Consider the following 27,207-nt stretch of genomic DNA (forward strand, 5'->3'; position numbering starts at 1 on the left):
GCCCATTTGATAGACAGACGCCAATTTTAAAAACCAAATGAAACAAACAAAAAGAATAAAAAAATCCAAGGACAACTTTTGCTTTTCATGTTATGAACAGAACATTTTATTTGCAGTGTCTTGTTCAGCTGAAAAATATTTAACAATTCTCTTTAAACCTTTTAGATGGAACACTTGTGAATGTTTGTTAAAATAGTATGAAATAAAATGGTATTACTCGCAAAGTGTCACACTAATTGCATGACAGATGCACTTACAAGTTTTGCATACTTAAAAACAGCTCTAATCCTGCAGTGCTTAAAGGGACGCTATAAGCACCCAGACCACTTCAGCTCATTAAAGTTGTCTGGGTGCAGTGTCCATTTTGCAGCTTGTGCTGCAATGTAAAACATTGCAGTTCCAGAGAAACTGCAATGTTTACATTGCATCACTAAGTCTGCCTCCAGTGGCTATCAGACAGCTACCATAGGGCTTCCTGGATCGAAACAGACCTTTGGTCCGGTATCTGCCGTTTGACATCCAGCATCAGATTCTTCCCAATAGGAAAGTATTGCTTTCACGTGGGGAGGTCTAATGCGCCCTAGCACTTGCTCGTCACGAGACGCCGGTGTGCCGATCCAGCAACCAGGGACATCAGCGCTGGGATAAGGTAAATAAATAAAGGGTTTTTAATCCTTTATTCACCGGGGAAGGGGGGAAAAGGGTATAGTCAGGGGAAGCGATGGTGCCAGGAATACAGATTTGTATTACTGGCACTATAGTATCCCTTTAATATGTTGACTGCAAGGTGATCAAACTAGGTTTAGTTTGTTCATTTGTCAATTCAGACACCTTACTATGTATTATTTTCTTCTAAAAGCAAACAATTAGGGAGGGGGGGGGGGAATATGCTTTGTATACTGACAATAAATGGTTTATATGTTTTAAAATGCGTGTCATTTTAACTCATGCACTGAGCTGCCATGGACTGGAGTTGAAGTAAGATGGCTGCCATAAGCATTCCATAAATTTAAAATGGAATTTGATATAGGAGGGATTTAGTATACTCCCCTGCACGGAGTTGGAATCTCATGCAAAATGCAGTTCACATACTGTCACTATTAAAGGGACACTCTACTACCCGAATATAAACAAATAAAAAAATCACTGTTTAGTAGATATGACCTCAGTGAAAACATGCATGCATTTATACATTTTTTAAATTTGGGATATATCTAACCATATCTTACAAAAGCTGCAGATTTCTTGTCTGCTGCCTTTGCAAGCCCTCCCCTTCAAATCCCACCCAGACTTTCTGTAGCTGTCCAATCACAGACTTCCCAATGCAGCTCAATGAGAAGTCTTTGCAAGTCATGTGCTCTGAGCAATTACTTGAGTTTGGCTGCACTGAGATAGAAAAAAAAAACAGGAATTGACAGGGCTGGTTGTCTGACTGACAACCAAGGGGGTGTAACAAAGTTATTTTATAAAAGTGCCAATTTCTATTGAACTCACGCTTCATGCTGTTGCTTCGTAGAGTTTCCTGCATGTTAAGAATAGCGCTGCCAAGCAATGCATCCGATTTCAACGTCTGGTGGCTCCATACTCGGAAATTTAATACACTAAATGGGGTAACAATTCTAGAGAAAACAAGATAAATGTGAGTTAGATTAGGCATGAGTTCAGGGAGACAGACATTCAAATAGTAGGATGGGCACTGAACACAATGACTCATATTCATTCAATCTCTGTGATAAGAAAGTGTATTATGTATTGCTATTTACAAGGTCCAGCTAATATAGATTTAGAACAATGACTGCTAGCCTTGACACTGCGGAGGCCTCAGCAGCATTTCGTAACAAATCTCTTCTTATCTAAGAGTATACATCAATAACTTACACTGCAAGGTTAAACAACCATCAGGTTAGATGCAGTTGCAAACTCACTCAAACTTGCACCTGCTTGAACTTGGTGACATTTTGAAAAGTTAACCGCAACCTCCCAGTAACAAAACAGACAATTATCCGTAAGAACAAGCAAGAACTATATCCCATCTATAGGCAAGGTGTGTGTAGTTGTCAACATACACTGAATTTTAATGAATTGAAAATTCAGGTTAAAATAGTCAAGCTGTATCTTGCCTAAATTTTCCAATTTTGTTGTCTACAGTACAAAACCCTTAAAAGCAACTTGCTGAGACAAGCACATGTAAAGTGCGCATGTGCTGAGCGAACAGTTTATAGCACCCTAGTGGAGTTGATATGGCAATTTATTAGAAAATGTACCATACTGTCTAATTTGTAAAATGGTCATCGCTAACTGTTGGTCGGTATCCATGGAGGCAGACATTAAATTACCTCTTTATTAGTGCATCTCCGGCCTCTACATGCTCTGTAGCAGTGATGACAAACTTTTTAGAGCCAGAGTGCCCAAACCGCAATAAATGCCAAACTTTTTTTTTCTCAAAGTGCCAACACAGCAATTAAACCTGAATACTGAGGTTTCAAATTAGAAAAAACAACTCGTACAGTTGTTCGAACTAATTAACATCTTTTGTTTTAAAAGAACACAACAACAGAGTTCAATGATAAAAATTTTAAGTAATGAGATAAATAATAGATAAAATTTAGCTTATATATATATTAGTATCTCCAACAAATGCAGTACATACATACAACACATACAGACTGATGAATACATACACACACCAACATACACACAGACTGAGGAATACACACACACAGACAGCTGAACTCACATACAGGGGTGCTGTGTGCGTGGGGGGTAAGGGTGGTAAAGATGCATTAAAAAATAAATGTAAAAAAGATACATATAATCTTTATCCCCCGCCTCCCTTCTGCTTACCTTTGGTGAAGGAAAGGGTGGGGGGGGGGGGGGAGGGAAAGCCGGGAGACACTCAGCCAGCACTGGTGGTGTATGTGCCTGGCTGCAGCTCTCCTGTCCTCCCACGCAATTCTGGGTGGAGCGTTGGGAACGCTCTGCAACGCTCCACACAGATTGCTCGCGGGAGGACAGGAGAGCTGCTTCCCAGATACCTCCCAATACGAAAGCAGAGTAGGTGCCTGCCGCGTGCGCACAGAGAGGGGTCGGCGTGCCACCTGTGGCATGCGTGCCATAGGTTTGCCATCACTGCTCTATAGGTACAGCTAATGTAAAACTTCTTTAGAAGAAGAACAGCTTATCAAAAAACATGTAATTAATCAAGAACTGTGGGATGTGGGTTCATGAATTCTTGAATTATGAGCAAGCACAGGGCATCTCAAAAATGCATTCTGGGACAGTTTTAGAATTTTATTTGTGTATAGTTGGTTTGAAAAAAAAAAACCAAAAGAAAAAACGCAGTGTTTTGATTACAGGGATAATCCCACCTCTAGTTGCTGTCTCTCAGACAGCTGCTAGATGGTGCTTGCATGTTCTTAGAGCACCAAAAGAGCTTTAAATGATGTTTGATGTAATCCCCATAGGAAAGCACTGAATAATGCTTTCCTATGGGGAGGTCTAATACGCGCGTGTGGCCATTGCCGCACATGCGCATTAGGTCTCCCACGCCAGCAGTCAGCGGCGGAGCGTGGGCAGAGCTGAGCCAGCGCCGAGGAACAGAAGGTAAGTTAGGTCAAGGTTGCTAGCTGCAAGTAATAAAAACAATAGACTGTGCTAGCCAAATCCTGAATTTAGTTTTTATATATATATATATATATATATATATATATATATATATATATTGGTAAATTACTACTTTATAGAGAACTTATCAATACATTATACTACGCCAACTGCTAGTAAATGCACAAATGAAACGTTTTCGCTGTAAATGAGTTTTAATGCAGTTGACAGAGTAAGAGGAAAAAAAAAAAATTATATATATATATATATATATATATATATATATATATATACTGTATATATATATTTTCCAAATGAAAGGCTTAGAAAGTTGTACAAAACAGGTAGATGTCTCCATTGCTGCTATCACTGTATATATGCAAGCTGCTATGTTTTGCTCTATTTTGTATTGTCAAAAGAGGTAAAATAAAGGAGTCTTTTTATACATGGATATAAAAAAATCATTCATCTTGCAGCACCGGATTGATTGCTGTTATGGGGGATTCCCTGAAAAGAATCCCAGTGATAGTACGCAATGGCATGAGGTACATTAAGTGGAAGTGGGTATAAACGTACAAATTGGTGCGCCCTAAATTGGTGTACCCTAAGCCCTTCAGGTTTTTTGTTGTAAACACGGTCTTTTTAGAGAAAATGCAGTGTTTACATTACAGCCTAGGGATAACTCCAATGGCCACTACTCAGATGGCTGCTAGAGGTGCTTCCTGGGGCAGTGCTGCACAGTGAGCAGTACTACCATTCAGTGCCTCCACCCTCTGCATGCAGACACTGAACTTTCCTCATAGAGATGCATTGATTCAATTCATCTCTATGACGAGATGCTGATTGACCAGGGCTGTGTTTGGTTTGTGCTGGCTCTGCCCCTGATCTGCCTCCTTGACAGTCTCAGCCAATCCTATTGGGAAGCATTGTGATTGGCTCAGACCACCACTTCTGATGATGTCACCAGACAGAGGCAGTTCAGAGGCAGAAGCTTCAGACTTGAATACAAAGCATGATTTTACTATATTTAGGGAGGCAAAAGGGGGCGCAAATGGTGGTTTCAACACTATATGGTAAGGAATACATGTTTGTGTTCCTGACTCTATAGTGTTCCTTTAAGTTATATGTTGTTATCTACAATTTAAATGGACACTTAGCAATATAACCACTGCAGCTCAGTGCATTTTCTGGTTCCATGTCAAACCACTTGGTTGCGATTTGACAAATATTTTGTCTGTCCCTTTATTTAGCCAGTAACTGGGAAAGGGAGCTAAATCCAACCCTGACTTCTGTAACCAGCCAAACACCTACACTGTAAGGTTCTGTTTCCATTTTGGGCTGTGGGTCTTGTTCCTTGTGTCGGTTTTCTTAGATTGTCCATCTACAGACACTTCCACATATGGGCTGGGACCAAACCAGTTTTTACGATTGTCTTTCAACTTAGCAGATAAAACTGAAAAAAAAAAAAAAGAAAGTTAGAACATATAGTCACATTAAAGGGAGTATTTACACAGAACATAACAAAAACATTTCTAGTACACAAGCTGAGCATATGGTACTGCCACCATGGATTTACATTCCCGTGAGTGCACTGATGAGCCGGCACTTCAAAGTCAATTTAAACAAGAGGTGCAGAGTACAACAATGTATGATCTGCCACAATGTGCAGGCTCGCTCTTGGTTTACACAACAATCAGTTTAGTGAACTGGGCTGTTAGCAATGATTGGTAGTGTCACAGTCAATGCAAGCATAGAGTATGGCCTGGCTCTCTCCCCGGGGAGGAAGAGATAATGCAGACTTAGTTGTATATTGACAAAACGGATATCAGGCTTCCACAGCTGAGAATTCTGACTGTGAGTTGGACAGCTGAGGGGGTAACTAGAATTTTTACAAATCACTGCAATCAAAAACTACACTCAGACCTGAGTGTTGGGACAGGGAAGACCCTGCATCATTCATTACCTTTACAATGAAGGATCCTTAAAAGGGAAAAAAAAAAAAATAAGAATCACAGCATACATTTTTTAATAGCTATTTAAATATCCTTAGCCCTTGTGTGACCAGTCTTCTTTAAGCCATTCAGGACAAGTGACAAAACAGAGTTGTAATAACAAGGAGTTTGCTCATGCATGATTCTACATAGGGTAAAGTTTAGCTTGCAGGCTTAGCCTAAAAGGAATACGTTAACACAAAAGGTGGGGTTGCTGTTGGTGCCAGGTCCCTCTGCACATGGTCTGGCACTTATTTACAAAAAAAACTTTTTCTATTATGTTGTAAGCAGGCAGATCATGATCTTGCATAACCACCACATGCAGTGCACAACACTTCAGTGTAAAAGATTTAATGAGATGGTCCACATGGCTTAGTATAAACAAAGTTGTGAAGTTGCTGGCGATAATCCAGCATGAAGGAAAGAAGAAAGTGGAAAGGAAACAAATTCTGTCCTCAATGCCCTCAATATCATGATACAAACCAGGATCAACTGCTACCCACAGAATACCTCAAGGGAGGCCAAGTACGTGTTAAAGTATTCAGTCAATCAGAACAAATCAAATCCCAAGATGTAGGTATCTATCTATACCTGGGTCTCCCATTTGTCAGGACACCCAAATCACGTGTGCCAGGGATGAAACTAGCCCCGGTACACAAGTGCAAATATTTCAGTCTGTGCAGTGTTTCTAAATCCCCACCATGACTACTTCTAACACCAATAGCGGTCATTGTGGTTCTAGTATCACCTGTAACTAGATGGAATATATATATATATATATATATATATATATATATATATATATATATATATATATATATATATATATATATATAATATATTATAATTAGGGACTCTTCCATTTCATTCACAAATACTCTGAGGATCTACTCATCTTACCTGTAACCTGAAGCTGAGATTTCATGTTGAAGCCATTTACTGCTCCTGGTTTTAAGGCGCCGCCATCCATTATCTCCTGTCCAAACTAGTGCCTATAAAAAAAAATAAACAATGACAATGATTGTTAAGCATTGTGGATTGTTCCATAACTATAAAAGATACAGCCATTTTGCAATTGTGAAGCAACCTTTGGATACATTCTACTCCACAAAGACCAACATTTAGTCTAGCCGCAATGGTTTACTCCACTCCAGACAGAGTGGAGTAAACCAGAGTGGTGTGTGTACACACACACACACACACACACACACACACACACACACACACGAGTACAGATGCTTGAGGAGTTCATTGTTTGGGGTTGCTTTGCTGGTGACAATGTGGCTTTCTACATTTTCTCCTGTGTTTTGCACTTCATGGAAATAATGACAGAAAAAAGGGGAGCTCTATATATCCTTATAACTGACAAATGCACAGTTGCAGCGTTTTCAAATTGGGGTTCCGCAAGAAAGAAAAAAACTGGGTTTTCGCCATGAATCAGGATTTCGTGAACATGCTCAGGGTTAAGGGAGTTGGCACCCAGACCACTTCAATGGGCTGAAGTGGTCTGGGTGCCTACAGTGTCCCTTTAAGTTCTTTCATAAGAGCTTCATAAGAAACAACATCTATTGCAGTCAGGGAGTGAGATCTGTATTTTTTTCAGGTAAGAGAAGTGTTTTGTTTATTTTACCAACCAACAACCATGAATTTGGACGTCTGGTTAAAACAAGGAACGATCAAGAGAAAAATGATTACTACTTCTAACCGTTCGACACTTCTAGAAACTGAGAAAGACGAAACAACAAGAAATCAAGAAAACAGGTCTGAAATAGTTGAATCTACTGTTCCTCAAATAGCAGAGACAAGTGACAAGTCAAAGTTAAAAAACAAAAGCATACAATGCTACCCAATCTTCTTCTCAAACCAAGAAAATATGACATCTACTTATCATTTGGATTCACAAGTGCCAGAAATAAACATTTTGTTCAAGCACAATGATTACTTTGCAAGAAAAGAAAACATTGTCAAACAGTTTGTTAGCACCTGCTAAATTACATCGTCATTTCGAGCAAAACCACGCAGAGGTCAAAGATAAAGACATTGCCCTTAAGCAAAAGCTTCAGGAGTATCATAAGACTAAACAGTTTATGAGCAAACTATTTAAAAATTAATGAAAAGGCAAACTTTTCCAAGGTTTGTGCTAGGGTGCAACATTTTTGGGGGGTTGCACGATGTTGGTATATTGTGTCAAAGGGTTCCACTGGAAAAATTAATTGGGAACCCCTGCACTGTTGATTCTTTAGAAAAATAATAAAACTGATGACATGCGTTTGGCAATACGGGAAACCACTTATCAATCACATATTCAAGAACTGTACATCAGCTCTATATGTTGCACTCTGTGGCTTTTAAAGAATAACTACCAATTCCAGACAAGTGACAGTTCCTCAATCTTTCACCCCAATAAACAGTATTGCACGTACAGCACTCTAAACATATTTACTTTTTGTTCAGATATGCATATATTGAGTTTGCAAGGGGAATATGGGAGAGCCTATTAGTCTAATCTAACCTTATACTCTTGGATTATTATAAATACACAGTAGTTTGTCTCACGAACTGGTGTTATAAGTGAGACAAACCTTAAAGGGTTACTTGAAGGCACCCAGACCACTTCAGCTAATTGAAGTGGTCTGGATGCTGTGTTCTCCTGGTACTATAGGATCCCTTTAAGCATTTTAATTATTTGGCTAATTTTAATTGTTTCTGTAGGACTCTTCCCTGTGCACCTCAGCAGACTGTATACATACTGGAGATCGACCAATATTGATTTTTTTTTTTTTAGCTTATACAGATAATCTGTGAACTTTCAAGGCGGATAGTTTACCAATATTCTGTACATTTACCGTATTTTATTTTTTTGGGCAATTTTTTTTATTAAGTGGTAATTGCACAAAATATACATGCCAGTCAGATTTGTTTTAATGTTTTCAAGAATATTTATGTTTGTGTGGTGGACGCAGTGCGTGTGTGTGTGTGGTGGACGCAGTGCGTGTGTGTGTGTTGTGGACGCAGTGCGTGTGTGTGTGTGGTGGACGCAGTGCGTGCGTGTGTGTGGTGGACGCAGTGCGTGCGTGAGTGTGTGTGGTGGACGCAGTGCGTGTGTGGTGTGGACGCAGTGCGTGTGTGTGTGTAGTGGACGCAGTGCGTGTGTGTGTGTGTGTAGTGGACGCAGTGCGTGTGTGTGTAGTGGACGCAGTGCGTGTGTGTGTAGTGGACGCAGTGCGTGTGTGTGTAGTGGACGCAGTGTGTGTGTGTGTGTAGTGGACGCAGTGCGTGTGTGTGTGTTGTGGACGCAGTGCGTGTGTGTGTGTGGTGGACGCAGTGTGTGTGTGTGGTGGACGCAGTGCGTGTGTGTGGTGGACGCAGTGCGTGCGTGTGTGTGTAGTGGACGCAGTGCGTGTGTGTGTGTGGTGGACGCAGTGCGTGTGTGTGTGGTGGACGCAGTGCGTGTGTGTGTAGTGGACGCAGTGCGTGTGTGTGTAGTGTACGCAGTGCGTGTGTGTGTGTAGTGGACGCAGTGCGTGTGTGTGTGTGGTGGACGCAGTGCGTGTGTGTGTGGTGGACGCAGTGCGTGTGTGTGTGGTGGACGCAGTGCGTGTGTGTGTGTGTGTAGTGGACGCAGTGCGTGTGTGTGTAGTGGACGCAGTGCGTGTGTGTGTAGTGGACGCAGTGCGTGTGTGTGTAGTGGACGCAGTGCGTGTGTGTGTGTAGTGGACGCAGTGCGTGTGTAGTGGACGCAGTGCGTGTGTAGTGGACGCAGTGCGTGTGTAGTGGACGCAGTGCGTGTGTAGTGGACGCAGTGCGTGTGTAGTGGACGCAGTGCGTGTGTGTGTAGTGGACGCAGTGCGTGTGTGTGTAGCGGACGCAGTGCGTGTGTGTGTAGCGGACGCAGTGCGTGTGTGTGTAGCGGACGCAGTGCGTGTGTGTGTAGCGGACGCAGTGCGTGTGTGTGTAGCGGACGCAGTGCGTGTGTGTGTAGCGGACGCAGTGCGTGTGTGTGTGGTGGACGCAGTGCGTGTGTGTGTGTGTGTAGTGGACGCAGTGCGTGTGTGTAGTGGACGCAGTGCGTGTGTGTGTGGTGGACGCAGTGCGTGTGTGTGTGGTGGACGCAGTGCGTGTGTGTGTGTGTGTAGTGGACGCAGTGCGTGTGTGTAGTGGACGCAGTGCGTGTGTGTGTGTAGTGGACGCAGTGCGTGTGTGTGTAGTGGACGCAGTGCGTGTGTGTGTAGTGGACGCAGTGCGTGTGTGTGTGTGGTGGACGCAGTGCGTGTGTGTGTGGTGGACGCAGTGCGTGTGTGTGTGTGTGTAGTGGACGCAGTGCGTGTGTGTGTAGTGGACGCAGTGCGTGTGTGTGTAGTGGACGCAGTGCGTGTGTGTGTAGTGGACGCAGTGCGTGTGTAGTGGACGCAGTGCGTGTGTAGTGGACGCAGTGCGTGTGTAGTGGACGCAGTGCGTGTGTAGTGGACGCAGTGCGTGTGTAGTGGACGCAGTGCGTGTGTAGTGGACGCAGTGCGTGCGTGTGTAGTGGACGCAGTGCGTGTGTGTGTAGTGGACGCAGTGCGTGTGTGTGTAGCGGACGCAGTGCGTGTGTGTGTAGCGGACGCAGTGCGTGTGTGTGTAGCGGACGCAGTGCGTGTGTGTGTGTGTAGCGGACGCAGTGCGTGTGTGTGTGTGTAGCGGACGCAGTGCGTGTGTGTGTGTGTAGCGGACGCAGTGCGTGTGTGTGTGTGTAGCGGACGCAGTGCGTGTGTGTGTGTAGCGGACGCAGTGCGTGTGTGTGTGTAGCGGACGCAGTGCGTGTGTGTGTGTAGCGGACGCAGTGCGTGTGTGTGTGTAGCGGACGCAGTGCGTGTGTGTGTGTAGCGGACGCAGTGCGTGTGTGTGTGTAGCGGACGCAGTGCGTGTGTGTGTGTGTAGCGGACGCAGTGCGTGTGTGTGTGTAGCGGACGCAGTGCGTGTGTGTGTGTAGCGGACGCAGTGCGTGTGTGTGTGTAGCGGACGCAGTGCGTGTGTGTAGCGGACGCAGTGCGTGTGTGTAGCGGACGCAGTGCGTGTGTGTAGTGGACGCAGTGCGTGTGTGTGTAGTGGATGCAGTGTGTGTGTGTGTAGTGGATGCAGTGTGTGTGTGTGTGTAGTGGATGCAGTGTGTGTGTGTGTAGTGGATGCAGTGTGTGTGTGTGTAGTGGATGCAGTGTGTGTGTGTGTAGTGGATGCAGTGTGTGTGTGTGTAGTGGATGCAGTGTGTGTGTGTGTGTGTGTGTGTGTGTGTAAATATGTGCGGTAGGAACCCCCCCCCCCCCGCCCCACCAAACAGGCCAGTTTGCTGATCACCCTTCCACTGTACAGAACCATAGGAGGCAAAAGGAACACAAACAAAAACATTTCCTAACACAACAAAGATTAACTTCAATAATAATTTATACTGAATACTACTGAATAATTTATAGGCCCACCAGGGCAGAGTAAGCCCATAGTGGCACAAGCAGCACGTAAATAAAGCACTTGGCACAAACTACACATAAATAAAGACGCCCTCATTCACCCTCTAGGTGAGGTCAAAATAAAGGAGAAAAACAGGCATATTAAGCAGAATCAACAAGCAACGAATAAAAAAAAGCTAAAGCTACTGTTACAATCAATGTTGCAGTATTATACAAAATTTTAAATATAACAGGAGGAGGAAATTATATAAAGCAATAGGTCGATTGAGTAGGTCAAGGAATGAATTAGACTAAAAGTTATTTGTTGCAATAAGAATTAGAGGGGCTGATTATATGGAGCAAAATAAGGTGTTATATATGTTATATGGAGCAATAGGAGGGTTATATGGAATAATAGGATGAGTTATAGGGGGTTATATGGAGTAATAGGAGGAGTTATAGGGGTTATATGGAATAATAGGAGAGCTATATGGAGAAAGGAGTTATAGAGAGGGCTATGTGGAGTGATATGGGGAGTTATAGGGAGGTTGTATGGAGCAGAAATAGGAGTTATAGGGAGGTTGTATGGAGCAGAAATAGGAGTTATAGGGAGGGTTATATGGGGTGATAGGCGTTATATGGAGCAGTAGGAGGAGTTATAGGGAGGGTTATATGGGGTGATAGGCGTTATATGGAGCAGTAGGAGGAGTTATAGGGAGGGTTATATGGGGTGATAGGCGTTATATGGAGCAGTAGGAGGAGTTATAGGGAGGGTTATATGGGGTGATAGGCGTTATATGGAGCAGTAGGAGGAGTTATAGGGAGGGTTATATGGGGTGATAGGCGTTATATGGAGCAGTAGGAGGAGTTATAGGGAGGGTTATATGGGGTGATAGGCGTTATATGGAGCAGTAGGAGGAGTTATAGGGAGGGTTATATGGGGTGATAGGCGTTATATGGAGCAGTAGGAGGAGTTATAGGGAGGGTTATATGGGGTGATAGGCGTTATATGGAGCAGTAGGAGGAGTTATAGGGAGGGTTATATGGGGTGATAGGCGTTATATGGAGCAGTAGGAGGAGTTATAGGGAGGGTTATATGGGGTGATAGGCGTTATATGGAGCAGTAGGAGGAGTTATAGGGAGGGTTATATGGAGCAGTAGGAGGAGTTATAGGGAGGGTTATATGGAGCAGTAGGAGGAGTTATAGGGAGGGTTATATGGGGTGATAGGCAAAAATATAGACAGTATTATATAGTATAATAGGATGACATAGGGAGACTATGGAGCAATAGGTGGAGTTATAGGAAGGGATATGTGGAGAGATAGGCAGAGTTAGAGAGGATTATATAGGGGTGTGTGTGTGTGTGTGTGTGTGTGTGTGTGTGTGTGTGTGTGTGTGTGTGTGTGTGTGTGTGTGTGTGTGTGTGTGTGTGTGTGTGTGTGTGTGTGTGTGTGTGTATATATATAAAGCATAAGTATATGGAACTGTTATGGAACAAAACCACAATATGCAAAAGTTACAGTTAAAGCTGTTAAAAAGCAAAGATATACAGCACAATATGAGGGGTTGTATAGACAAGTAGCAGTAATTCTACTTGTTGGATGACACTGCAGGAGGGGTTATAGAATACCTGAACTCATAGTAAGCACCACAATGTCTTTAAATGTGTGAGCAAATTGCAAGCCTATTGGAATTCATCTTCCCCAGCTAATGATTTAAATATCCCCTAAAACATCTCTGCCCTGTTTGGTTCTATATCCTACTTGCTCCTAAACAATATGGAAGGGCGTGAGGATGAACAAACATTTTTTTGTGGATCGATATACAGAGGTACAGGGCAGGATTATAACAAAAGAAGGTAACAGACCAGAGGTACGGATTACTTTTAGCACTTGCCAATATGTTAATTAATAAATATTTTCCCAACACTGAGCCAGAAATTCTAAACATACATTGCTGGAGGTGACTCACCCTCCCCTCTTTTTTTCTATCTGTTATACAAAATTTGCATTAACAGAAAATAGTCTGTAAAGGTGCTTGAATTGTCGCTTTTAAAACTCAGACACAATAGTGAGGGCCAATGGGCCAATTAATCCTTCTGAAGAAGTATCATGTAAAGTGACTCAGTTTAGTTAGGTCATATTGGCTTAATAAATTAAGTGCGTAATCTACTAGTCTTAAGTAGGCAAACATTAAATGCAGTCTTCCCTGTGGACACCCGTGCTATAGAAACAGCAAAACAAAGGCCTCGTGACATACCAAAGATATTTTTTTGCCATAAAAGACACAACACCTTGTGTTTCTTAGAGACTTATGTTTACCGTACAAACAACAAAAGGACAAATCTGACCTTTCATGCCGGCTTGATTTGACTTTAATAATTAACCATTCCAGGAGCTGGTCTTGGCCACGCTATAATGTCCATAATATAGACAGGATCAGAATATAATGTGTTTTTTTTTATATATATATATATACATACACAAATAAAATAAAAAATCAAAGCGAAATAAATTTGCTTCATCACAGCATTTAACATGCAAAGAAAAAGCAGTAGTGTAACTCAAGTATGAAAATTAAGCAAATCCATTTGTAGACAAGAATTCAAAGACACACCCATACAGAATAGTCTGTCAATTATTAGGTTTATTTATATTCAAAGAGTAGAACTACGATACATAAGCAATATAAGTGTCATTGATGCACTATGTGACTATGTATATACTCATTCCCAAATGCGGTCTCTTAAAAAATATACATAAAATATCTACATGAGAAACACATAGTCCTTGCCATTTGGTTTAACTACACCTTTGATGTCATGTTCTCAGATATGCATGTATTTGGAACAAGTTAAAGGGACACTGTACTGTAGGCACCCAGACTTCAGCCCATTAAAGTGGTCTGGGTGCCAACTCCCTTCACCCTTAACCCTGAGCATGTTCATGGCGAAACCCCATTTTCTCAGCTAATTGAAGTAGTCTGACAGACACTAGAGGGCTTCCGAAATCCAAACTACTTTTGGTCTGTTATCGGACACTTGAAGTACTCACGGATCTCCAGCGTCAGATTTTGAACCCGTTCAGTAACGTGGGAGGATCCCTTTAATCAGCTTTTCCCCACGGATGACAAGGCTCCTTTAACCCCTTAAGGACCAAACTTCTGGAATAAAAGGGAATCATGACATGTCACATATGTCATGTGTCCTTAAGGGGTTAACTTGGAAAATAGAATTCTTACCAAAGAATGACAGCCTCTGTACTGCATCTGCTGAAAATGTAATGTCATCTGGTCTAGAGTGAGCAGTTAGTCAGGAAAGGTTTATCAATCACATCGATATTTAAAAATTAAAAGCAACACTATGTTGACAAAACATAATGGTAAACAATACTTGGAATTAATCAAATAAATTCATTCTACAAAGAGGAAAGTATTTGGCACAATGTATAAAAGAATACCGGAACGCAACAGAGTAACTACCAACTCAAGTGTGGGCGTGGGGAATAATTTTAAAGGTAGACTGTCACTTCTCTGGAAATTGCACGATAAAAAAAAAATAGAATAAATTAAAGAACTCATTAACAAACATCTCTAAAGTTCTGTTGATTTTCTTCAAGTGATGCTCCACTTTATTTATTTTTTATTATTATAATTTTTTAGTATAAATTCAATCGGTGATGCTCCATTTTAAAGGATCACTATAAGGTCAGGAACACAAACATGTATTCCTGACCCTATAGTGCTAAACCCCCCATTTAGGTGGCTTGCCTCCCTTAGCCCCCTATAAAAGTTTAAAACCTTATTTCCAGCGCGGTGGGTGTCCTTTGGCGCTGGCTCTGCCCCCTTTGTGCCATCAAAACGGCAGTTTTTTAGCCAATCCAATGCTTTCCCATAGGGCACAGCGGCATTGAATCAATGCATCTCTATGGGGAAAATTCAGCGTCTCCATGCTGCCGAATGGCAGGGCTGCTTACTGTGCAACCCTGAGCCAGGAAGCCATCTAAAAAGGCAGTGTTTACATGAAAAGGCCTGAAGGGAGCTATTATACAAACCTGAACAACTACATTAAGCTGTACTTGTTCTGGTGACTACAGGGTCCCTTTAGTTTAAGTGTATAACACCTTAAAGCACTTTAGCAGGTTTCAATAGATATTGGCATATTTATAAATGAACCCTGTTACACACATGTTGCTGTCAGACATCTGGATCTATTACTTCCTGGTTTGGTTATCTCAGTGGAGCTAAAGTCAAGAGGACGCAATTGCCCAGAGCAGCTGTCTTGCAAAAGTGTCTCATTGAGCTACATTGGGAAGTGTGTGATTAGACCGACACAAAAAAAGTCTGGGCCGAAGATGAATGAGAGAGCTTGCAAAGGCTGCAGACGTGATATGCAGCTTTTGCAAGCTGTATTTAGATATACATCCTATAAAAAAAAAATGCAGCAATAAATACATCTGTTTTCATTGGGGATAAAAAGACTTTTCATTGGAGTGTTCCTTCTAAAATTAAGCAAGTGACATCATAGTCCAGTTCACTTCTGGTGCAGCCAGTGTACACAATGCAAAAGTAAAACATGTTAAATGATGCTTTTCTTCAACTAGCTATGTTCAATTGCAGAATACATCAACTTGTATAATGATGAGACGAATAGAGGTGCACAGTTGCAAGATAGAGATCAATGTTGAAGGATTTCAACATTTAGATTTTAATTTTCAGACCCGACACATATTTGCTAATTAAAGTGGATAAGAAAACATAATATGAAAAATACTGTAGATTTAGATTACTCAAATCACTTTGCGATCTAGAGTATATGTCTAAGGAATTTTACAAGTTACCCTAAACATAAGGTATTTTATATTACATCACATTTCAGGTTAGGGTTAGTGTAAATGTTAAGTTAGTGTACGGGTTAACGTGTATTGTAGGGTTTATTGTTCGTGCAGTGTTGGAGTTTATGTGTATTGTAGGGATTAATATTTAGGTAAAGTGTAATGTGTTATGGTAGTGTGAGGGTTAAGGGGACGACTTTACTGTAAGGCAAGGTTCAACAAATCCCAAACGCCAGGTCGCCATGGCGACTAAGATTTTTGGCCTGGCACATAAGATTTGTCTGCCCCGTTTCCCCCTCCTCCGGTCTCTCGATATCTGAGCACTGCTGAGGTCGCGCAGGGGAATGACCAGCTGGCACGGCACCATGTGTCTCTGCTCACCGCACACCCACTGTGGGGACGTGCCCGCCTCCCCGTGTGTACGCCCATTCCGTAGAGCCACCCGCTTACCTGCGTGCACACCCATTCTGTAGAGCCGTCCGCTTATCTGCGCGCACACCCATTCATTAGAGCCGTCCGCTTATCTGCGCGCACACCCATTCATTAGAGCCGTCCGCTTATCTGCGCGCACACCCATTCATTAGAGCCGTCCCCCTACCTGAGCATATGCCTATTCTGGAGAGCCGCCCGCCTACCTGAGCATATGCCCATTCTGGAGAGCCGCCCGCCTACCTGCACGCACGCCCACACGCTCATTCCCCTGTGCTGGTTCATCACCGGGAAGGAAGTTGTTCAGTTTCCTTTACTTCCTCCCGGCAATCAGACAGTTGCGGGGATAAAGAGATATGAGGAGGAGTCTGGACCACCCATAGCCAACTCCCATCAGCTGCATCCAGCCACACTGTAACCATTTGATGCCTAATCCCACTGGACCCCAGGAAAGCCACCCTCATGGTATGAAACAGGAGGGTGTGTGTTTGTGTGTATGTATATCTGTCATGTGTGTAAGACTGTATGTATATTTGTCTGTGTGTGTATCAAATAATAAATACAAATAATATGAGTGTGTGAGAGAATGTGTCTGCCAGTCTGTCCTTGGTTTTGCACCCTTCCCTGTCACAGGTGCCTCATCTCAGGGCCCTATTTAGCCTTGTACTGCAGAGAGCCCCAGATGGATTTTTTTCCCCAAGTAAGTGGGCTAATCTCATAAGAGCAGACATTAGGCTGTTAGTGTAGGACCTGCCAAAGATGGGGTACATTGACGTTGTGGCAGGCTTATGCAATGTATGATCATATAATGTAACTAAACCCCCATTATTTTTGCCTAGATTAGGTGTTTTTAAAAAAAACAAAAATCTTTCAACATTGAAGTTGCTGTTTAGTGGATAGGTGAGTGCGCTGGATCTTGTGTAGTGAGTGTACGTGTGTCTGTTTGTATGTGTAGATATGTCTGTGTGTGTGTGTGTGTGTAAATCACCAGCTCCCCTCCGATCGCACGGGAATGGTGTTTTTACTTACCTTTTTCCCCCAACAGCGTACGCATCGAGGTTCCCTTTTTTTAATCGGGTGACTAGTGCTCTTTTCCAGAGAATCACAGCAGTATAAGGCACTAAATTAAAAAAAAAACTGCCAAATGGCATTCAGTTGTCCAAATAAGGGTGATTCAACAAACTTTGCAAAACCCTTTAGCAATTCATAAAGAGCGAACTCTTAGCGAACTGTTATTTCAGCTTGAGTTTCACTTCCATCTGGCTGCCGTAGAGACAGCTGTTAAAATCTGTTGAATATTTCACCTATCAGCAAACAGCCCATTGTAACAAAATTAATTTAATTAGTTTGATCCAATTCCTCTGACAAAGTGAAGGGCACAGTTCCATTGTTTGTTCCATGGTTAACCCTCTTAACTTTATAGCTATACTGCAACGTTAAATCTTGTCCCCAAAACTCTAATTTTACTTAAGTGTCAGCAGATTGCATTGAAATTCCATGGTCATCAAAAGATATAAGCCAGTGAAAAGGCAGTGTTTACCTTGCTGTTTAGTAACACTCTAGTGACATCTCTAGTGACAGTCACTCAGCTGGGCACAAGAGAGACCTGGGTCACTGCTGCACCCACGTTCAGTGCCCCCAAGCTCTGAATGGAGGCACTGAATGTTCCTCATAGAGATTCATTAATTCAATGCATTTCTGAGATGTGGATTGGCACATTTGCTGCGCATGTACAAAATCCCCCCAATGCTTTCCTAAGCGAAAGCATTGGCTTAGCTGAGATCATAAAGATTGGTAATATCAGCCATGGAGGTGGGACCAGCTGTGGCGAAACTGGCACGGTGTGGGAAAAAAGGCGAGTAAAAACACCATCCTCATGTGATCGGAGAGGGCAGGTGCCTTAACGCGCACATACTCTGACAACAGACTCGCACACCTTTGGGAGAGCTGAGTGGTTCTTTCATCTGGGTCCAGTGGGGCTGTTATCTTCCTGCCTGCAAACAGTGATCTTACTGCAACTCCAATCTGCCGGAGTGATGTCGTATTCCAGCTCCCGGCATTATTAAACAGCGCAAGGGAGCAGAGAGGAGCCGAATGCAGAGTACTGCTACCTCGCATGCCGCCTACAATGCCCCCGTGGGCGGCCGGATCCATGCTGCCTTAGCCGGTCGCCTCCACCCTCCTCATGGCGGGCGGCTCCATGCTGCCTCTATCCTCATCCGGGCAGCCGGCTCCAATATTCCCCACGGAGCTGGCAAATCGCAGGTGTAAAGGCAAAATTTCTAGCGGCCGTGGTGACCTGGCGCCTGGGATTTGTCGAGCCCTGGGCTAGGGAATATAGGAACAGGGTGACTGATATCTCTCTGTGCAGAAGCTAGAGTGTCAGCGTCACGGAGGAGTATTGCCCTGCTTGGGGAAATGTACCAAAGCAGAGCAAATCACAGAAAACCAGATAAGGGGCAGAGGACAGAGTGGTGGCGGGTGTTACACGTAACTCAGAAGATGGGGTCTCTGTAACGGTAATGGGAGTATCTCTTGCCATTTTACACTGAATACATCATGTATCTCCATGATATAGGATGCATTCAATGTATTTAGGGGCAATTTAAGGAGAGTTTATTTTTCCATTACAGAATCATTTGAAGTTAGATGAAATGAAGGAAAATAAAATGTAATACGAGAAAGGTTATGTAGTAGAGCACTACAAGATTAAAACGAAGTGAAAAAAAAAAAAAACACTTTAACCGGTCACATGAATACATGAACACTAATGCATAAGATACTCAAACATGATGAGTGCTTGTAAATCTATAGCACGTGTCCGACTACATCTTTAAATCTGCATTAGTGATGACAAAGTAGTGTGAGGAGCAAAGTGCACAGTTCATAAACACCTAGTGCCAAAAAAAAAGTTTCAATTGTAGCGGAGGTCAGCATTTCATTATTGTGAAAGCAACTAATACACCACATTTAACCTGGTTATGTAACCAGGCTATGTATAGTTCATTGGAATGAGGAGGTAGAAGAGATATAAAGCACTTTACATTTCAAAGGCATGGACTTATGAGCATTACGTGGATGAATAAGTCTGCTTCTGGTAAGCACAATTTAATATACACAACCTACTGGTGAACAGGTAAATAGAATAAAGGCTAACCAGGTTATTCCAACTAAAGTGGGAATTCTAAGTAAATTTAATGAGGCATTATTGGGTATTCCTGGCCCTTTAAAAAAAAAAAAAAAAAAAGACTTTAAAATACTTACCTGTAATCCAGAGTCAGGCAAAGCTCCTGGAAATGATCTATACTCCTAGGACCGAAGTCACCATGGGCTTTGCACAGTCTAATCAAAGGACTCTCGTTGAGAAGCATTTGATTAGACAGGTTTGCTGGCTCATAGTGCACGTGCTCGTTCTTAGCTGGTGAGAGTAAGAAAAGAGTGAAGAGGAAATGAGTGGGGATTTAACCCCCTCCCCCCCAGCTATCTAAGCAATGGAGGAAAGAGGGATGGAGAGCAAGCTTCCACTTGCAGGCATGCTGAAAAGGGAGAAGATAATTACGTCTACTGCCAGCGTGCTCTTTGCGCTGTTGACAGACATTTTTTTTTTTTGCACAGAATTAATATATGGCAGTCTGGAACAGAGTTCCTGGCTGCCAAAGTCATGTGTGTCAGAGGTGCAACTAGCCCCCGGGACACAAGTGCAAATATCTCTGGATGTGCAGCATTTCGAGCAAAAACTCTGCACATATAGTCTTCTACCCCATGACCATTTCAAATCACTGAAGTTATGATAGTTGGAGTAAGCCTTTCAGACCGAAATAGCCAAACTATAATCATAGAAAGTTTCCAGGTTGGCTATTTTTACCTTAGATTTGAAATTCACTTTAAATTCTCACTTTAGATAACATTTATTTCTCATTTTATTCTACAGAGCTCCCACTGTAAATATATAGGCTTGCATCCTACCACAGCGCTAACAGCTGCAAACCACAATACACTCCAGGTGCCTCTGTACTGGAAGTGGAGATGCTACACAAAGCAGTGTGGGAGGAAATAGATACGCATGCATCTAAGGCAGCATCATTTGTAGAATTTATCTTTATGTTTGCCGGGAAGCTATTGCCCGTTCCTAACACTATAGTGCCCCTTTTGTCCCCCCTCTCCCACGGCATTTATTTACTCACCCGATTGCATTACCGATTTGCCTCGGTGCTGGGTCACAGATACGCTTCCTCCAAAATCATGCGACAGGGGGGGATCTAATGTGCATGCGCGGCAAGTGCCAAGCGTGCATTAAGACTTCCCCATAGGAAAGCATTAAATCAATGCTGTCCTGTAGGGATTTCACTGATGCTAGATGTCCGCACGCAGAGCGTGAGGACGCCCTGTGTCATTAGGCCATGGTCCGGTAAACTCCCGAAAGCACTTCTAATAACTGTCTGGTAGAGAGCCACTTGAGACACAGTTTCTCTAACACAGGAATGATTTATATTGCAGGACTAAGTGGAACAGGACACTGCGCCTATTGAGTTCCTTTTAAATGGTTTGACTATAGGGGCATCATAACACTCCAATCACCATAACCATTCTTGGAGTGTTCCTTTAACCTTTTCTGACAGGCAGTAATTTGGCAAGCCATTCTTCAATAAAAAGTTCAAAAAAATGTCAGTGGCTCATTTTTTAACTGCACCATATAATAATCAATTTGATAGAATATAAAAGAAGGGCAGCGCTTTAAGGAATAAAAACAGAAATGTTTACTCACCGTAAATTATTTTTTTCCCTAATATGGTGGCCGTACGTATGGGGTTGTGCTTCCTAATTGGGACATGCATGTGCAAGATAGGTGATTAAGAAAAGGGCTTCCCCGGCAAACCCACCTCAGTCGTAGCAAGAAGACACACCTAAGCCACACACTGTAAGCAAAATTGTAATTTAGAGGGAGGGAGATTTGTACTGCCACCATATTAAAGGGACACTCCAGGCACCCAGACCACTTCTGCCCATTGGAGTGGTCTGGGTGCCAACTTCCACTACTCCTAACCCTGCAAGTGTAATTATTGCAGTTTTCTATAAACTGCAATAATTACCTTGCAGGGTTAACTCCACCTCTAGTGGCTGTCTAGACTAGACAGCCACTAGAGGTCACTTCCTCCTTCATAGCACAGGAAACCTGTGCTAGAGCGTCGCTGGACGTCCTCACGCTGTGTGAGGACCTCCAGCATCGCTCATTTCACCATAGGAAAGCACTGAAATTATTTTTCAATGCTTTCCTATGGGGAGACGTAATGCGCATGCACGGCATTGCAGCGCATGCGCATTAGGTCTCCTCGGCCGGTGGGCGGGATCAGTCTCGCCCACCGGCCGACGCAATACAGAGGAGGAGCGGCGCGGAGGAGACAGCGGCGAGGGACATCGCCGCTGCCTCAGGTAAGTGACTGAAGGGGTTTTCACCCCTTCAGTAACTGGGGATTGGGGGGTGGGAGGGAGAGGGACCCTCCAGTGCCAGGAAAACTGATCGTTTTCCTGGCACTGGAGTTTCCCTTTAAGAAAAAAAAAAATTGAAGAATTAAGGTGTTAACATTTCTGTTTTTTTCTGACATATGGTGGCAGTACGTATGGGATATAGCAAGATTCCCAATCGTGTGCGCCTAATGCCTAAACAAGTTGAAGTACCTACACCCTAGCGCAATTTTAGAGGCTGAGAGTACATCTAGCCTGAAAATGCCTGACGTTTTGTAAGGTGCTAAAAGCTGACCAAGAAGCAGCCATGCTGATTTCTTCAGGTGAAGCAAGAACTTTTCTCTGTCCACGAAGTGGCCATTGCCTTTGTGGAATGCGCTGTGAAAGATGCTGGCGAATCAAAACTGAAGCATAGGCTATATGATTGATGAAATAACGAGAAATAGAATTAAGAGAGCCTTCATTCCCCTTAAAACTTTCCTAGAAGTTGATGGCATAATTATAGAAGGATGAGCTGATTAACAGCTCAAAAAGATAACTCTGGAAGAATTGAAGTTTTAGGATGAAACAACTTTCACCCTGATGGAATATAAGAAATTCCACTGAAGAAGATGTATCCTGAAGCTCACTTACTCTCTTGGCAGAGGTAATAGCCACTAAGAATGCTGGTTAAGCTTTAGCATATTAAAAGGGAACCACCTCCAAAGTATAAGGGGACCTGAAAGACTGAAGAAAGATCCCAGGAGGGAAACTGAACTTCCTGGGTGGCCTAAAAAAAACTATTGCTTTAAGGAAGCTTCTAACCAGTATATACGAAGACCCATCCCTTCGAAAGAAATTAGGGAATACAATTTGGTCTTAATGTGGAAACACCCAACCTGTGGAAACCTCCTGCAGGAAGTGTAAATTTGGACAAATTAACTAGGAGACAATGATATCTCCTTTAGGAGTCCAGTAGATGCAGAGGTAACGTTTTTAAGGTTAACTCGAAGAAGACATTTTTTTATAGTCTCCGTATGAAACCGTGTTGCTTAAACACATACTTAAAGGCCAAACATCCCAATTAGCAATAAGTAGCCAAACTCCCAAGTAGGGAATGCCTCATTCCCTAAAATATGCTGTTATGGGAGCGTTTTGAAGAGGATTCCCTCCTAGTAGTGTGAATTGGGAAGCAGAGCAGAAGAGAGCAAGAATATCACAGAAGCCGTCAGCCCTATTGTGTCACACAGACACAGCCATCAGGCATAGATATCACCTTTCAATGATCTTGTTCCCCTAACCACCACAGGTGGGCAGAAGAAAAAGAAGAGTGAAACTGAAATCAAATTAAATGTTTCTATGCATGTTGTTGACTAGTTTGCATAATGGTGTGTTCGGCAGTTTGTGCCAGGCATGTGTATGAGTGAATACTTGTTTGTGAATACTTGCTTGTGAATGTGAGTGTTATTGCCGCCCTTCCTCCCACCCCCCCTCCCCCAAACACTTTACATGTATTTATTTTATACAGGTTTTACCACTGTGAGCAAATTACAAATCTGAAATCCATTGTCTAAATGTTAGTATAATTTGACATTTCAATATCACTGTACCCAAAAATCTGTGCAAAAAAAATGAAAACCTGCTGAGAACCACCCATGAATAACGAACGCCATGCTCTGCCATTAGACCCAGTCTGAACGCAAAAACGAGACGGAAATAATTACAAAAATATCATGGCTCATTAATTAAGTAATTATTCAAACAGGAATTACACAAAATAAATCACACAACTGTGGTCTGATCAAACAGTTAAACAGTCATCTGATTATAGCTGCTGGAGAAACCAACAATAAGTGTTTTGTCCTGACTGCCGAATTATCCATAATCCCAAACACCAACACATTCACACAGACACTCCTGAGATAAGAGTGCTTTTGTGTCCGATAAAATATTTCACATTTCATAGAATTACTGAAAAGCTTTACAAGGTGTACTCAAAAAGAAATAGGCAACCAGTTCTCTGGCAGTGTTTATAGTATAAATAAGTTTGGCTGAGCGTCACATTGTAATCCTTATAGCAGAGTTAGGTTTCTGGCACGGTGGAAATCGTATGGACTAAGTAAATCTCAATATTCGGTGCTCCTCAGCTTTGATTAAAGCGGCACTGTCATGCCGAACTTACCTTTCCTCAATCTCTTCCTCTTCTCCCCCTCTCTCAGGATCTGTTATTCTTTTCTTCCAGTCTTCTTTAGTTTTCTTTAAAATTATAAGACAAAGTAGGGACTCTTTGCCTTATGGAGGATTCCTCCGCTTGACCAGCTCTGACCAGCGGAGGAGCAAAGTGTGCTTCATTTCCGCTGGTCAGAGCAATTTTCCCATGATCCCTAGCTTTCCTCCCTGTTCCCACAATACTTCCTGTCAGTATTGCCGAACGTCCTGTCACTTAGACAGAACGCCGGCAAAACTGCCGAATTGCATCCTAATAGAATGAGAAGAGTTTCTCCATTGGTGTTAGGATGCAATTCGGTACTTTGTTCGTATCGGAATTTCATTCTAATGAATGAAACTCCGATCCTATTCATTGCTGTGGCTGCATCTTGCAGCCGCTTAGTAGATAACTCCCTAATTACCACGGTATCAGGGAGCTATCTACTAAAAGGCTGAAAGACCTGAATTGGTCTTTCAGCCAAATGTACTAATACCAAGTAAAGATTACTTAGTATTAGTAAATAATATGCCCCTACTCGCTATACCGCGAGTAGGGGCATGTCTAGTAAGCAGTGAGCAGCCTGTGGCTGCTCACTGTAAAAAAAACAACAACAAAAACACCTAATAAACCCCCCGCGCGGGGGTAAAAGATGGGGGGGACCTACTGTCCTCCCCCCTGGCCACCACCCCTGCGCGGTGGGTGGGGGCCCTAATAAAACAATAAGGGGGGGGACCTACTGTCCTCCCCCCTGGCCCCCACCCCTGAGCGGTGGGTGGGGGCCCTAAATAAAGATAGGGGGGGGTACCTACTGTCCTCCCCCCCCTGGCCCCCACCCCTGCGCGGTGGGTGGGTGGGGGCCCTGATAAAATAAGGGGGGGGGACCTACTGTCCTCCCCCCTGGCCCCCACCCCTGCGCGGTGGGTGGGTGGGGGCCCTGATAAAATAAGGGGGGGGACCTACTGTCCTCCCCCCCTGGCCCCCACCCCTGCGCTGTGGGTGGGGGCCCTAATAAAATAATAAGGGGGGGGACCGACTGTCCTCCCCCCCCTGCGCGGTGGGTGGGGGCCCTAATAAAATAATTAGGGGGGGGGGGACCTACTGTCCTCCCCCCCCTGGCCCCCACCCCTGCGCGGTAGGTGGGTGGGGGCCCTGATAAAATAAGGGGGGGGGACCTACTGTCCTCCCCCCCTGGCCCCCACCCCTGCGCGGTGGGTGGGTGGGGGCCCTGATAAAATAAGGGGGGGGACCTACTGTCCTCCCCCCCTGGCCCCCACCCCTGCGCTGTGGGTGGGGGCCCTAATAAAATAATAAGGGGGGGGACCGGCTGTCCTCCCCCCCCTGCGCGGTGGGTGGGGGCCCTAATAAAATAATTAGGGGGGGGGGACCTACTGTCCTCCCCCCCGGCCCCCACCCCTGCGCGGTGGGTGGGGGCCCTAATAAAATAATAAGGGGGGGACCTACTGTCCTCCCCCCCGGCCCCCACCCCTGCGCGGTGGGTGGGGGCCCTAATAAAATAATTAGGGGGGGGGCCTACTGTCCTCCCCCCCTGAGCGGTGGGTGGGGGCCCTAAATGAACCCCCCCATCAAGGTGACTAGGGGTCCCAAGCCCCTAGTCACCCCCCCCCCACCCAAAACATTCTATCCCCTACCTACCCCCCTCACCCTAAAAATAGTGAGGGGGGAATAAAATAACTAACCTGTAAAAAAAATAATTAAACTTACCATTTGACGTCTTCTTTTTTCTAAATTCTTCTTTCTTCAGCCCCCAAAAAGGCCAAATAAAAATCCATCATTCCCGTCGCACTTTAAAAAAAAAAAAAAGAGCGCAAAAAAAAATTAATCCATGTTCACCCATGGAGGGCACGCCGCGTACTGAGCTCCGCAGGGCGGGTCAAGGCTTATAAAGCCTTGCCCCGCCCTGCAATTAGGCTTGGAACACACTGATTGGTTGGTTTAAGCCAATCAGAGTGCTCTGTGTCATTTTACACAGAGTGTGAAAATTCAAAAGAACGTTCCCACGCTGTGTAAAATGACATCACTGTGATTGGATGGTTTTCAAGCCATCCAATCACAGTGCTCTGTGTAATTTTACAAGCGTGGGAAAATTCCAAAGAACTTTCCCACGCTTGTAAAATGACACAGAGCACTGTGATTGGATGGATTTCAAGCCATCCAATCACAGTGCTCTGTGTCATTTTACAAGCGTGGGAAAATTCCAAAGAACTTTCCCAAGCTTGTAAAATGACACAGAGCACTGTGATTGGATGGCTTGAAAACCATCCAATCACAGTGATCTGTCATTTTACACAGCGTGGGAACGTTCTTTTGAATTTTCACACTCTGTGTAAAATGACACAGAGCACTCTGATTGGCTTAAACCAACCAATCAGTGTGTTCTAAGCCTAATTGCAGGGCGGGGCAAGGCTATATAAGCCTTGACCTGCCCTGCGGAGCTCAGTACGCGGCGTGCCCTCCATGGGTGAACATGGATTAATTTTTTTTTGCGCTCGTTTTTTTTTTTTTTTTTTTAAAGTGCGACAGGTATGATGGATTTTTATTTGGCCTTTTTGGGGGCTGAAGAAAGAAGAATTTAGAAAAAAGAAGACGTCAAATGGTAAGTTTAATTTTTTTTTTTTTTTTTTTACAGGTTAGTTATTTTATTCCTCCCTCACTATTTTTAGGGTGAGGGGGGTAGGTAGGGGTTAGAATGTTTTGGGGTGGGGGGGTGACTAGGGGCTTGGGACCCCTAGTCACCTTGATGGGGGGGCATTTAGGGCCCCCACCCACCGCTCAGGGGTGGGGGCCATGGGGGAGGGCAGTAGGTCCCCCCCCTTATTATTTTATTAGGGCCCCCACCCACCGCGCAGGGGTGGGGGCCAGGGGGGGAGGATAGTAGGTCCCCCCCCTTATTATTTTATTAGGACCCCCACCCACCGCGCAGGGGTGGGGGCCAGGGGGGGGGGAGGACAGTAGGTCCCCCCCTATCTTTATTTAGGGCCCCCACCCACCGCTCAGGGGTGGGGGCCAGGGGGGAGGACAGTAGGTGGTCCCCCCTTATTATTTTATTAGGGCCCCCACCCACCGCGCAGGGGTGGGGGCCAGGGGGGAGGACAGTAGGTCCCCCCCATATCTTTATTTAGGGCCCCCACCCACCGCTCAGGGGTGGGGGCCGGGGGGAGGACAGTAGGTCCCCCCCCCTTATTATTTTATTAGGGCCCCCACCCACCGTGCAGGGGTGGGGAACAGGGGGGGGAGGACAGTAGGTCACCCCCCCTTA

At 44.0% G+C, this 27,207-nt stretch overlaps 1 protein-coding gene across 2 annotated transcripts in view; it reads right to left on the reverse strand.

Moving 5' to 3' along the window:
- ITCH (itchy E3 ubiquitin protein ligase) overlaps window positions 1–27,207 on the reverse strand; it is an 88,262-nt gene that overhangs the window by 44,338 nt on the left and 16,717 nt on the right. The window contains exons 1-4 of one of the 2 annotated variants that reach the window (XM_063455721.1): window positions 14,259–14,277; window positions 6,495–6,586; window positions 4,915–5,056; window positions 1,495–1,619 (exon numbers count right to left, since the gene is read on the reverse strand). In XM_063455721.1, coding sequence (XP_063311791.1) covers window positions 1,495–1,619; window positions 4,915–5,056; window positions 6,495–6,564 — 337 coding nt within the window. In that variant the 5' untranslated portion in view covers window positions 6,565–6,586; window positions 14,259–14,277. Of the gene's footprint in view, window positions 1–1,494; window positions 1,620–4,914; window positions 5,057–6,494; window positions 6,587–14,258; window positions 14,278–27,207 lie in introns of those variants that run through there. The other variant, XM_063455720.1, reaches the window with a different exon arrangement.

The sequence above is a fragment of the Pelobates fuscus genome, chromosome 5 (genome assembly GCF_036172605.1).
Source record: "Pelobates fuscus isolate aPelFus1 chromosome 5, aPelFus1.pri, whole genome shotgun sequence".
In the NCBI taxonomy this organism is placed as follows: Eukaryota; Metazoa; Chordata; class Amphibia; order Anura; family Pelobatidae; genus Pelobates; species Pelobates fuscus.